Source organism: Papio anubis, chromosome 9, assembly GCF_008728515.1.
Source record: "Papio anubis isolate 15944 chromosome 9, Panubis1.0, whole genome shotgun sequence".
NCBI classification, from domain to species: domain Eukaryota; kingdom Metazoa; phylum Chordata; class Mammalia; order Primates; family Cercopithecidae; genus Papio; species Papio anubis.
In genome coordinates this window covers 25,945,856-25,958,780 of record NC_044984.1, presented here as the reverse complement: position 1 = coordinate 25,958,780, position 12,925 = coordinate 25,945,856, and the positions used below count along the sequence as shown (strand labels likewise).

At 37.9% G+C, this 12,925-nt stretch overlaps 1 protein-coding gene across 4 annotated transcripts in view; it reads left to right on the top strand.

Moving 5' to 3' along the window:
* Positions 1 to 12,925, top strand: part of LOC116268849 (serine/threonine-protein kinase 38-like) — a 79,467-nt gene that overhangs the window by 47,520 nt on the left and 19,022 nt on the right. For all 4 annotated transcript variants that reach the window (XM_031650361.1, XM_031650364.1, XM_031650362.1 and 1 more), the window contains 2 exons: positions 4,719 to 4,863; positions 9,178 to 9,229. In XM_031650361.1, the coding sequence (XP_031506221.1) occupies positions 4,730 to 4,863; positions 9,178 to 9,229 (186 nt within the window). In that variant the 5' untranslated portion in view covers positions 4,719 to 4,729. The remainder of the gene's footprint in view (positions 1 to 4,718; positions 4,864 to 9,177; positions 9,230 to 12,925) is intronic.

The following is a 12,925-nucleotide window of genomic DNA, read 5'->3' as shown; positions in this document are numbered from 1 at the left end:
GTGGCTATGCATAGGCGTCACCATAGTGCACCACAGCCTTGAACTCCCGGGCTCAGATGACCCTCCGGTCTCAGCCTCCCAAGTAGCTGGGGCTACAGACATGTGCCACCATGCCTGGCCCTATTTTTATACTGTTAAATGCAGATAATTTCTGTTGTTTGGAATTGTTTTGAATTCCCTAACACTTCTTTATGTTTCACAAAAATTTCCTCAAAAGTTTTGCTCAATAATGTTCCTCAAAAGTTTTGTCCACCTCTGGCCCCCCCAATTTGGCTTCCTTCTGGGAAGGCCTGGTCAGTAGCAGACCATCTCCTACAGGCACTTTCCAGTGGGCATAGGCGCCCTAGGCAAGATAGCCATCAGCCTTGTGTGTTTTAGATTCCACCTTATCCTGATGCTATTAAACATTTAAATTGAATAACAGTTCTCTTTGTTTTGATGCCATGTTCACCAAGCAATCTTGTGAACCTAATTTCTTGTGACTCAGTTTCTTACTGTGTAAATCAATAAACTGCCATTCTGTCTTGTATATTTGACTTTTGTGAACTTTGTTAGGATAAAGTAGCTTCCAGAATTTGATTGCCTTGAGACACTGGCAGCTGAGGTCCAGACCTTGCCACTTGGCAGACTGAGCAGGGCAGCCTGCTCGACAAGGCCTCTTGGCAGTCAGCTCCCTCCAAGGCCACACCCCAAGTTCAACATACATCTTTCTCTCCAACTTCTGCAAGTGTAACTGTGAACAGCATAATTCTGTGAGTGATGTGTTATTTCTTTGTGCTTTTTTCAAGAGGCATTATAAAAGGTTTTTTATGTTTTTCACCATTCATTTTTTGAAAGGACTATATAAGGCCTTGGACAACTAGAGTTGGGTCTTGACCTTTTGTAAAGGCAAACTCGTAAAGTGGCAAACCACTTTATAAATTTTTATTAGCTACAGATCTTCTGGACGTTTTCTCTATTCATTAATATCTGCTTGCTAGAACAAATACAAGGCAAGTCAGAAATCATTCTACAATCATAGGGTGTTGCTCTTTAATGGAACTTTAAGGTTCCCCCCCTCCAAATATTTGTTGAAAAAGTAACAGGCAGTTGAAGAAAAGTATCCATGAACTTCAATTTTATATGCCTAGGGAAGGTTCACTGGAATACTACTGCAAATTGTATACCTGTCCTCCTTTTGAGGATTCAGGATGCATGTTAGCATATTAAAGAAGCTGGGAAGGCCGGGCAAGGTGGCTCATGCCTGTAATCCCGGCACTTTGGGAGGCCAAGACAGGCAGATCACTTGAGGTCAGGAGTTTGAGACCAGCCTGGCCAACTTGGTGAAACCCCATATCTACTAAATACACAAACGTTAGCGTGCACCTGTAATCTCAGCTACTCGGGAGGCTGAGGTGGGAGAATCGCTCAAACCCGGGAGGTGGAGGTTGCAGTGAGCGGAGATCGCACCACTGCATTCCAGCCTGGGCGACAGAGTGAAATTGTCAAAAAAAAAAAAAAAAAAAAAAAAAAAAAGAAAAAAAAAAGGTGCTGGGAAATCTTATGGTAAGAAACGTATTTAACTTTGTGTAGTCTGGGTTTCTTAAATTTACTTAAATTCCTCAATTTCCAGTCCATCTCTCCTCTCCCACCCCAAGCCCCAATTAACAAATATGATTGATTTCAGAGATGTTTTCTGTGCACCATCCCTGTTTCACTTTTCCCTCTTTGACCTTTTTCTTTTTTTTTTTTTTTCCAGTTAGAAACAGGGTCTTGCTCTGCAGCTCCAGGCTGCAGTGCAGTGGTGCAATCACAGCTCATTGTAACCTTGAACAAGGGTTCAAGCAGTCTTCCTGCCTCATCCTCCAGAGTAGCTGAGACTACAGGTGTGCACCACCACACGCAGCTAATTAAAAAAAAAATGTAGAGAGGAGGAGATCCCAGGCTAGTCTCAAACTCTTGGCCTCAAGTGATTTTGGCCTCACAAAGTGCTGGGATTAGAGGCATGAGCCACTGTGCCTGGCATTCTTTGACCTTTCTGCATCTGATCCTGAAACATAGAACATGAACCCAATGATTCTGAAATTTCCAAAAATGATTTGGCAGCATTGTCTTAGCAATCCAGTAAGAGCAGCTTAATCCTTAAAAATCACTTGGCTGTGATAATTCTTGAGTTTATTTTTCACTATTTATTGTTTTAAAAATAATGCTCATTATTATTAAAGCATTTAGCACAATACAAAGATTAAACTAGGTGCCTAGAATAGTATCTTACATTTGTATAAGCCATTGTGGCTTTCCTGTGTATTATCTCAGATGGCCATAGACTAGGCCTGTGAACCATGCAGAGCAAATATTTTAAACCCTGTTTCGGGAAAAGTGACTTGAGTTAAGGGTGTTCTGGTGATTTGAATAAGACCATATGATCATTTAGCAACAAGGCTAGGATTAGATCTTTTAATTTCTGACTTCTACCTTCTGTAATTTATTTTTCCACAGTTGCTTATTAGCCAATCTTTGTAGAGTACTTTACTATTGGCTAATTCTTTCAACTACTCCTACTGCGCCCCCTCCGTCCCCCCAGTCAATAGGTTGTCTCATTCATTCATTCATGGCTACTCTGAGTCAGATGCAGTGGTGTTGCGGTGTTTTGAAAAATGAATCAGAAAGAGTTCTTACTTGGAGGTGTTCCTGGTTTGGTGGAATAACTGTTAGGGTTGAATTTTTCTTAGGAGTGATAAGCACCGGTACCTGACTACAAATGTTAGAGAATATGCACCAAAAAAATGAGAGATGTGATATCTCTTCTGGTAGAGCATGCTAGAGAAGTCACCACGGTAAGATTTCAGCTCAACTGGGCCATAAGGGATCAGCAGATTCCTGCAGAGATGGTAGTGGATATCACTGGTAGATATAAGTGCTTTAGGGATAGGCCATGCAAGAGCTTGGAGGCATGTAGGAGCTGGGTATGTTGGGAAAAGAATGAGTGGTGAGGAAGAGCATCAGATAAGGATCGAAAAGATTAAAAGCAACAGATAAGGATAGCAAGTTAGAGTCCTGACTCCACATCACACTAGCTGTGTGACTGCTCCAAACTTCAGTTCCCTACTTTGCAGGGCTGTTAAGAGGATGAAATGCAATCATGCATGGCAAGTGCCTCTATCTTAAATCCTCAGGAGAAAAAAAAAGGGGAAATCAGTGAAGAAAATATCATCAAGTTCCTGAAATATAACCACACTCAGTGAATGTGAGTTGTTCTTATTTATCATGTTTAGCTAATTTGACTTGCAGTAAGGCAATGAGGAGCCATGACTGATTCTAAACAAGTGACACGATCAGCTTCTTGTTTAAAGTAGTCAGCAGAGGAACAAATTTATAATGCCAAAATAATCGATGCAGTTTTAGACATAATGATTCTCAGGCTCAAGCAGTACATTGAGGTATAAACCCCTAACAGGACAACAGTAGAACTGGGAATTTGCCAAAGATACTTGTTTGCTTTCAACCTATACTTGACTTGCTTGACATCTTTTGGTTCATTCCATCAACCCTGGAATCTAGTCCACTTCAGGTCCACATCCAGGACTCTGTATCTTCATGTAATTAAAGCAAGATGGATGTTGGGGCATAGGTGGCAGGTTTGGGGAATACTTTTCAACTAAGAATGCTTTGGATGGTCACTCTTGGCAAGCTGTGTCTTTGGACTGATCTGTTATGATCTTCATCTAGATAAGCAAAGCCTCTTTAATGTATGAACTGTTCTAGTCTTTTTATCCAGATATGGCCACGGTAGGCAAGTCTCTTAGGGTCAGTGCCCACCTGCCGCAGACACCAGAGTTCAGTCTTCCCCCCCGTCAAGTAGCCATTTTGCCACACTCCTTATCTAATAGTCCAGATTATCTCCTTTGAACCAGTACTTCGATTGTGTGGCCCAGTGATCTCTAAAAGTTGGCACTGGAATGCCTTTAAGCAGACATCCATCATCCAGTTAAGGCCACAGAGCTTCCCTATTGTTACCTGGCTTCATTCATACATTTCTGTTTCCTTCTTGGTTCCTATAGGCATTTGAGTTTCATTTGAAAATGCAATGGGCTGCACAGTCTGGAGAAGTATATTATACCTTGTTATAGCACTTTTTGGAATGACCCAGAATTCAGAATGAAATGGGGCAGCTATGAGCCCCATCCTAAGGGGCCTGTTTCTAAAAGTAGTTTCCCCCTACAATGTATGTAAAAACTGCTTTAGGCTGGTGTTTATATGCATATTTGATACAACACTTCATGTTTCATAGAATTCATAAGGCAGAAGCTACTTCTTACTATTTAACTAAACTGTATTAACTCTTAGGAGACTGACATTTATCAGGGACATAACTATTAGCACTATCTTACAGATTTTATTTAGTAATGAAATGACAAAATAGATGGAACTTTTCTTGTTTTGAATGCTTGTTGAATGTGACCTTTGTATATAAATGTGTCTATATTATATATGAATGCCACCAGTTCTTCTTTGCTGCCATTAACTCCTGGTTTTGCCACCACAATATGAATTTATCTTGCTTTGGAAATAGTGCTTTTCTTTCTTCCCTAGCTTTGTATTATTTATCATGTGAAATACTTGGCTGTGTTAACTGTTAAGGTAGAATCTTTCTTAGTTGAAATTAAACAGTTCCAGAGTTTATTATAAAAGATAGCTTTTTTTCCCACTGAATAATTTGTTTTTCTATGTTGTTTCAGTTTCTGTTACTATGGCAATGACGGCAGGGACTACAACAACCTTTCCTATGAGCAACCATACCCGGGAAAGAGTGACTGTAGCCAAGCTCACATTGGAGAATTTTTATAGCAACCTAATTTTACAGCATGAAGAGAGAGAAACCAGGTATAGTAAGGGCTAATCAAAACTTTTTTTTTAGTTAAATAAGCTGTTGTGCTGTGAGTGGAATAGAAACTTGTTTTCCATGAATAATATGAATATTATGGATCCCTGCATGCTGTTTTTAAGTTTCCTGTACTGACAGTGCACATAACACGTGTTTTATTTTCACAGAGTAGTTTCCTGAGGTGCCCCAAGTCTTGTGTATCTATATACCCATATCACATGTCAATTATGTTTTCAACAAACCTTTTCCAAACAGGAAATTATGATATGTTTTTACATTTTCTTTTAAAGGGGCGCCTGGCTGGGTGTGGTGTGGCTCATGCCTATAATCCCAGCACTTTGGGAGGCCGAGGTGGGCAGATCACCTGAGGTTAGGAGTTCAAGGCCAGCCTGGCCAACATGGTGAAACCCCCATCTCTACTGAAAATACAAAAAATTAGCCGGGTGTGGGGGCAGGTGCCTGTAATTCCAGCTACTCAGGAGGCTGAGGCAGGAGAATTGCTTGAAGGTTGCAGTGAGCCAAGGCTGCAGTGAGCAAAGATCGTACCACTGCACTCCAGCCTGGGCAACAGAGTGAGACTCAAAAAGGATGCTTTATGAATGACTGACTTTACTCCAAAACCTTTTACAGTGTTGTGTGCATATCGGTGGGAAGAGAAGAATAAAAAAAGAATGACATGTTATTTTGCCTTTAGAAAACTTACAGTAAAGGAGATAACACACATAAATATTACATGAAAGAGTGAAGAATATTAAGATAAGTACAAGGAAGGGAGAATGTGCTTTTGTCCAGGCAACTGGGAAAGCTTTGTAAATAGTGGTGGCATTTAAACAGGGCTCTAAAGGAAGAAAACTATTTATATATGCATAAAAGGAAGGAGACAGAGGCAAAAGAGCAGGAGGGAAGGATATTAGAGACAGAAGAAATCACCAGGTCAGGCAGTGACCAATTTGGCTCAAGCACAGGATGTGCTAGATTTTAACATCCTGGGAGCCTTGGATTCTTTGTTAATGTAGCTCTTTTCATGGTAGTGGAGAACTTTGGATGTTTTTGAGCAGAAGAATCAAATGAAAACAAGTGTTTCTCTGGAAGGGAACTTTAGTTGTGATACAGAGAATAGTTTGGGGTCAGGGTGGGAATTAGAAACAGGAAAGGCTAGTGATGTAGTCCAGGTAAATGGAAAGAAGGCTTGAATTAGAATCGTGACAACAGAGAACTGACAAGAAAAATTGATAAAATGTGGCTACTAGCCAGATATGCAATATGAGGGAAATAAGTCAATGTTGCCACTGAAATTTCATGCCTGGGCAAACTGAGGGTGGTACAGTTTAAATGAAAGAGAGAGGAAGAGCCTAATTTAATTTTGGACGGATTTAACTGCAGATTAGATACAGGTACGGTGAGAATTAGTGAACTGGAAAATAATTCAGGAAACATAATTCCTAAAATAGGAATATGCAAAAGAGAGTTGAGAAACACAGAGAATCATAAGAAAAGCCGACATATCTCTAAAAGTTTTGAAAGGGAGGAAAGGAACGAGAATGGAGCAGAGGCAAACAAATAAAAAAAAAGAGCATCAGCAGAAATTCTAAAAGGTTCCATTTAGGCAGAAGGAAAGGGATCACAAGTAGAAGATCTAAATGGTAAGTAGGTGGATAAATCTCAACAAAAATTCTATAAAGCAACAGAAATAATAGCGATAATATCTTACACATTAAAAATAGAATTATAGTATTTTCCAACAGCAAAATATAATTCAGGAAAGAAGTAATTAGAATGATGTTAGTAGAAAGGGCAGAGAGATTAGCTTCAGAGTTTGACAAATGATGTTGTAATTTCTAGAGTAACCATAAAATGATAAAAATAGAGTTTGTAATTTCCAGACTAGCAGAAGGAAAAAATTGGACTGAGCAAAAAAAAAAAGTCAGTTCAAAAGAATGCAAGAGAGAAAAACTGAAATACCAAAAATGGAAAAAATGAAATACCAAAATAAAAAGTGCAAGATAAGTTCGAAATAAATATAAATATATCAATAATTAAATGAATGATAAGGTAATTAAAGTCTCTGGAAGTGATTATATCATCCTGGGAGAGTGAATAAAGTAGAAGAGAACCAAGGAAGAAAAAGCAGGCACTTAAAAAAATTCCTCAGAATTTCGAAGGTTCATTGTCTTTACTTGCTGCAGTGTTAAAGTAATTCAGTTCGCTTTCTATTTCCACATAAAGGAAAGTAACAATAAAATTATCTGCATTATTAAAAAAAAAAAAAGTCATCTCAGCTTGATGCCAGTGGAAGTCAAACAATCAGCTCATATTTTCTAAAAGCTTATACTTTAAGAAAATATGTGTTGTATTTTTAAGGCTTAACTAATTGGAGAAATGCATAAGCCCAATAAATTTCTAATCAGAGCAAAGCGTAAGAGCATTTTAGGTGGAAAACTATTTTTAAAAAAGGTACAACAGAAATCGTGGATCTTCCTGTTTAGATATGGTAGAAATGGATAAAAGTTACTGTATCTCTTCCAGAATGAGGAATGATTTCATGAAGTGTTAGTCTTGGCAATAACTGAGGAAAGGGACAGTGGAAATTCAACAGAAGAATAAAGTTGCTTCTATGTTGATAGCTCCTCCCAGAATAATGGTCCTCTTACTCTCTGGATTCTGTCTGCAGAGGAGAAAACTGAAAATCATTCAACAAGCAGCACTGAAGTGCCTGGGGGTGGGTGATGGCAGCACCGACGCTGATGTTAGGAGATTATTCTCATCTAAGGGTTGGGGTCTAGGGGAAATAATGCATAAACAAAAGATACAAATCAGTGTAATAAGCACCAAGGTAGGTGCCTATGACAAGCACTGAGGAAACATGTGATGGAGGATATACTCTTAGGCCTCATCCTCTCCAGTGGGGTGCTGATGTATCAACAGCCTTTAAATGTTACAACTCTTCTATAAGAAAGAAAAATAAGTGATCTTAATGATGGTTTAGGAAAAAACTTACCTTTGGACATGTAGCCATGAATAACAAATATCAAAAAAGTTGTGAGAGGGTTTCAGTCCTTAACCCTTATACCCATTCAGTTAAATCCTGAAAAGTTACTGTTATTCTGACACACTCCAAAACTAATTAGGAGGAGTTCTACTAGGTTTATATTTAGGGAAAACCAATACAGTAGAAATAAAATAGTAATATTCACTAGGAAATGAGTTGCAAAATGTGTTCCACAACCATCTCTGTAGTTTTAGTTACTTCATCCATACTGCCCTTACGTCAAATGCTTAGCTTAACTAACTTCAAGGGTGCTGTTTAAAAAAAAATGAGTAACTGAACCTGGCTGTACCTAGAAAAGCAAATGTTGTGGTAGCTAGTGGGTTTGTTTTTTTTTTTTTAAATATTTATTTATTTATTTATTTATTTATTTATTTATTTATTTATTTACTTAGAGACAGAGTCTCGCTCTGTCGCCCAGAGCAGTGTGCAGGAGTGCAGTGGCACAATCTCGGCTCACTGCAACCTCTGCCTCCCGGGTTCAAGCAATTCTTCTGTCTCAGCCTCCCAAGTAGCTGGGACTACAGGCGCCCACCACCACGCCCGGCTAATTTTTTTTGTAGTTTTAGTAGACACAGGGTTTCACAGTGTTAGCCAGGATGGTCTCTATCTCCTGACCTCGTGATCCACCGCCTTGGCCTCCCAAAGTGCTGGGATTACAAGTGTGAGCCACCGTGCCTGGCCGCTAGTGGGTTTTTACAAATACACATGTATGACTTCCCAATTTTCAAATAATTTTAATACAATAAAATAAATGCAGTTGCATTGAACATTTTTCCTTGATAAATTAAGGAAAACTGAGTTTAGAGTTTAAGTGAGGGACTTAGCCAAGCTCATTTAGCTAATAAGTGTTAGAACCAGGGATATCTACCTTAAAATTTTATACTTTTAGTCATTATAGTCATCTTTTTGTATTTCTAATATAAGCATTGTGAAATATTAATGATATTCGTGGACTGAACATTAAATAGCAGAGTTTTCCATATTAGAACATCAGTCATTGCCAACATTTCATTTAGGCAGGAGAGTGAAGTAAGCTTTAGAAGTAAATTATTCATTTGGCCATATGAGAAAGCAAAATCTGGGTTTGTTTTTTGAGAAAGAAAACTATTCTTAGTGATTATCTTGATCCAACTTGAAAGATTTTTTTTTTTTTTTAAGCCTAGCAAGCTGAAGTGGTTAACTTGAATAAATAAATGTATATTTCTTAAGTGGGAATAGTTAGGAATGTGTTTAAAATTTAAATTGTTTTTTTTCCTTTGAAAAGGCAGAAGAAACTAGAAGTGGCCATGGAAGAAGAAGGATTAGCAGATGAAGAGGTAATGACATTACCTATAGTTACCGTACAAAAGCACCCCCAGTGACCTTTCATTCATTTGACATCAGCTATTTTATAACTTAAATAATGTGCATTTTATCATTTGAATATGGGCTTCTTTCTTTGCTGCTGTCATGGATATCTTTTATTGATATCTTTAGAAAGAGGCAGGTTTTCTTTTTTTTTTCTTTTTAATTCCAAGAACACATATTCAGAGAACATTGCCTACTGTATTTTAGGTGTGTGGAACAAGAAAGGCAAGCTACAGGAGGAATTAACCAATTGCCAATTCTTCTAAAAATTTTTTCTAAATATTCTTTTAAAGCTATCTATTTCTCTAGTTCAGTGCTATTACCCTAGTTGAAACTACTATATATTTTAACCTGAAAAATAACTGTCCCCAACTGGTCTCCCCATTTCCCACCCCTAGTTTTTCTGCGTACTGCAGCTAGAGTAATCAGTCTAAAAATAGATTTGATCACATCACTGTTGTGCTTAATAACCCTTCACTGGCTGCCTTATCTCAGGATATGGGCAAGCTCTTTAACATTGGTGTACACGACCCTTCACTAGTTGGCCTCTGCTTCTCTCTCTCTAGCCTCACTTCTTGTCACCCACCCCTCATGCTGACAAGTATGAATTTCTTTGATGTCCCCTGTCTTGCCTGTGGACCTTTTCACATGCTCTTTCTGCTGCTTGGAACTCTTCCTTACTCCTACCTAACTCCCATTATTCTTAAGAATCTTTAGTAGCTGGGCATGGTGGGGCATGCCTGTAGTCCTAGCTACTTGGTAGGGTAGAGGTGGGAGGATCACCTGAGCCTGGGAGTTTGAGGTTGCCATGAGCTATGATACGTCATTTCACTCCAGCCTGGGCAAAGAAGCAGCTTTAGGCCTCACTTCAGGCATCACTTCCACTGGGAAATCTTCCTTAACCTCTCAAGGTACCTTCTGTATTCTACTGTTCCTATCCCCATGGGAGCCTTAAAATACAGTCTTCCCAAAGACTAGACACTGTAACGTCTTGTTGAGCATTACATCTCCACAGCTGTCTGGCAGAGCTAAAACAAATATTTGGTGAATAAACGAATAATGACTTTTGCCCTCAAGGAGTTTTAGATTAGGAGAGGGAGAGTGAGTGTGTGTGTGTAAAAATACGTACGCATGATAGAATGTGGTGAACTTTGAAAATATAGAGAAGATTTTTCCTCTAATTCAGAGGATCAGAAAAGGTTTCATAGAAGAAGTAACAATTGATTTGAATTGTAAAGAATGGGTAGAATTTACATTAGAGGTAAGAGGTGTATACAAAATAATACGTATACAGAATAATGAGTTTACATTTGAGCTATAAAGGGTGCAATAAAAGGAAATAGCGAAGTAAGTTGATAGCACACCATGGAAAGCTAGGTTTAGAATAGTTTACTAAAAAAAGGTATACTTTAGTACTAGGCAATAGGGAGTCACAACCTAGATTGATTAGTTTAACATGCTGAGTGCAGTGGCATACACCTGTAATCCCAGCACTTTGGGAGGCCACGATAGGAGGATCACTTGAGCCCAGGAGTTCAAGATCAGCCTGGGAAATATAGTAAGACCTGTTCTCTACAAAAAAATTTAAAAATTAAGCATCGTGTCGTATGTATGTAGTCCCAGCTACTCAGGAGGCTCAGATGGGAGGATCACTTGAGCTCAGAAGGTGGAGGCTGCGGGAGCTGAGATCATGCCATTGCACTCCAGCCTGGTTGACAGAGTGAGAGACTGTCTCAAAAAAAAAAAAAAAAAAAAGAGTTTCTGTATTTAAAGAGTAGACCATCATCAAATGATTAATTGAAATCAAATCAGTATCTAATCTTCCCTGTACCTTTCCTAGGACTGTACCTGTTCCTTATAGTTGCAATGTTTAAATCAAATACGGTGTTTTATGATTTATACTAAAGGTGGTAACTTTGCTAATCAGTTGACTCAATCTAGAAAACTCAAATGTTTTTACATTTAAAATTATCTATTATTATTTACATAACATTAATATTTTAAAAGCTCATTTATGTCCTTTAAATTTTAGTGAGAAAGGTAGTGACTTAAATCTGTATTCCAATCTATAGAGAAAAAATAAGACTGAGCATATCTTTCCTCATTTTAAAATTAGAATTACAAATTTCTTATAATTAATAACCATATAATTGTATTTATATATTATATATCATTATATTGATACAGAAATCTTAAATATCAGATCTTAATTTGAAGTGTAGGGAAGAGACCGCAAAAACAGATGCCCAAGCATTAAGCAGGCGACGGAAGTGAGACAAGCTGGCCAGGTTAGTTTCATAGTGGCATCTAGGGTTATATATTCTTTTGATCCAGATATACTTTGTTTCCATATTCAACTTATATGATTTTTTTGCTTCCACAAAGAAATGTATTAATATTTTTCCTCTTTAAAAAATATTTATTATTTTCTTAAATATTGAGCCTCACAGTTTATCTCTGGGCAAAGACATGCCACTTTTCACATTGCTGTAATAAGAGTCCCAGCCCACTTGGACATGTCTCCTGGGGACTGGCATCAGTGGTGGGGACTGACAAATGAGGGAACCAAGGCTCATCTAAAGGGGATTGCTACCATTGGGCCCTGTGGCCAAAGCCCTGTTTTTCCAGAGAAGCTGTCAATCTGGATTTTTTTGCGGAATAACCAATCACCTGTTTTTGAAAACCAACTTGCAGTCCAAATCAAATATATCTGTAGGCTGAATATAGTTTGTAGCTTCCTGTTTGCAACTTCTGGTCCGCATCAGCAAGTAGTAACTACAGTTACAGCTATTTTCTCTAATTTTTCTGGATAACTTGTAGAAAATAGGAGATGATTTTTCCATAAAAAGTCAGTGGCCCATGATTCCAGTTTATACAACTTCTAATGTTTTTCTGTACAAATGTTTTTAATTCCACAAGTGCTTATTATTAGGCCCCATGCTAGAGCCTGGATTATATCAAATTCTATAAAATAGACAAGCTCTCTCAACCTTAATATAAGTATGTTACAGCATCTTTATATGGGGTGGGCTTGATAAAAAATAAAATTGTTTCATAAAAATAAAAGATGAAGTTGCTAGCTGAACAGTTTTACATCTGAAAACTTTGTATGCATGTCTGTCTTATACAAATACTGGCCACCCTACAGATCGAGTTTGAGGAGCACCTATATAAAAAAGAAGGGAGAAAGGAAGAAAATTACTTTCTAGTTTCATCTCACTTACGAAAATCCCATTCAACATGGATTGTTATTTAACAAAAAACTAAATAGGCAAGTTCAGGCTATAAAAGAGAGTCGTGAAATGTTAAGCTGTCCACAGATTTTTGTTGTCTTCTTTGAAGAGGAAAGGATGCGATTACCAGAAGGATACTATTTGTCTTTCAAGGCTACTTAATCTATATAGATTGTGAGTAAATATATCAACAGGCTTTTTCACCAATTTTTTGTTTGTTTGTTTGTTTGTTTAACATGAATTTGCTTCAGCTACCTCTGGACCCCAACACTGATTCTAAGACAAAAATCATGGAATCGATTTTTTAAAAATAATGTAACAATGTTATAGGTGATGCTCATTTTTATAGAATTATGTGTTCCATACACTTGTGACTCTCTCTTTTTGCTATTAAATGGCTGTGGCCAAAACCACATAAATTGTTTGAGTGCT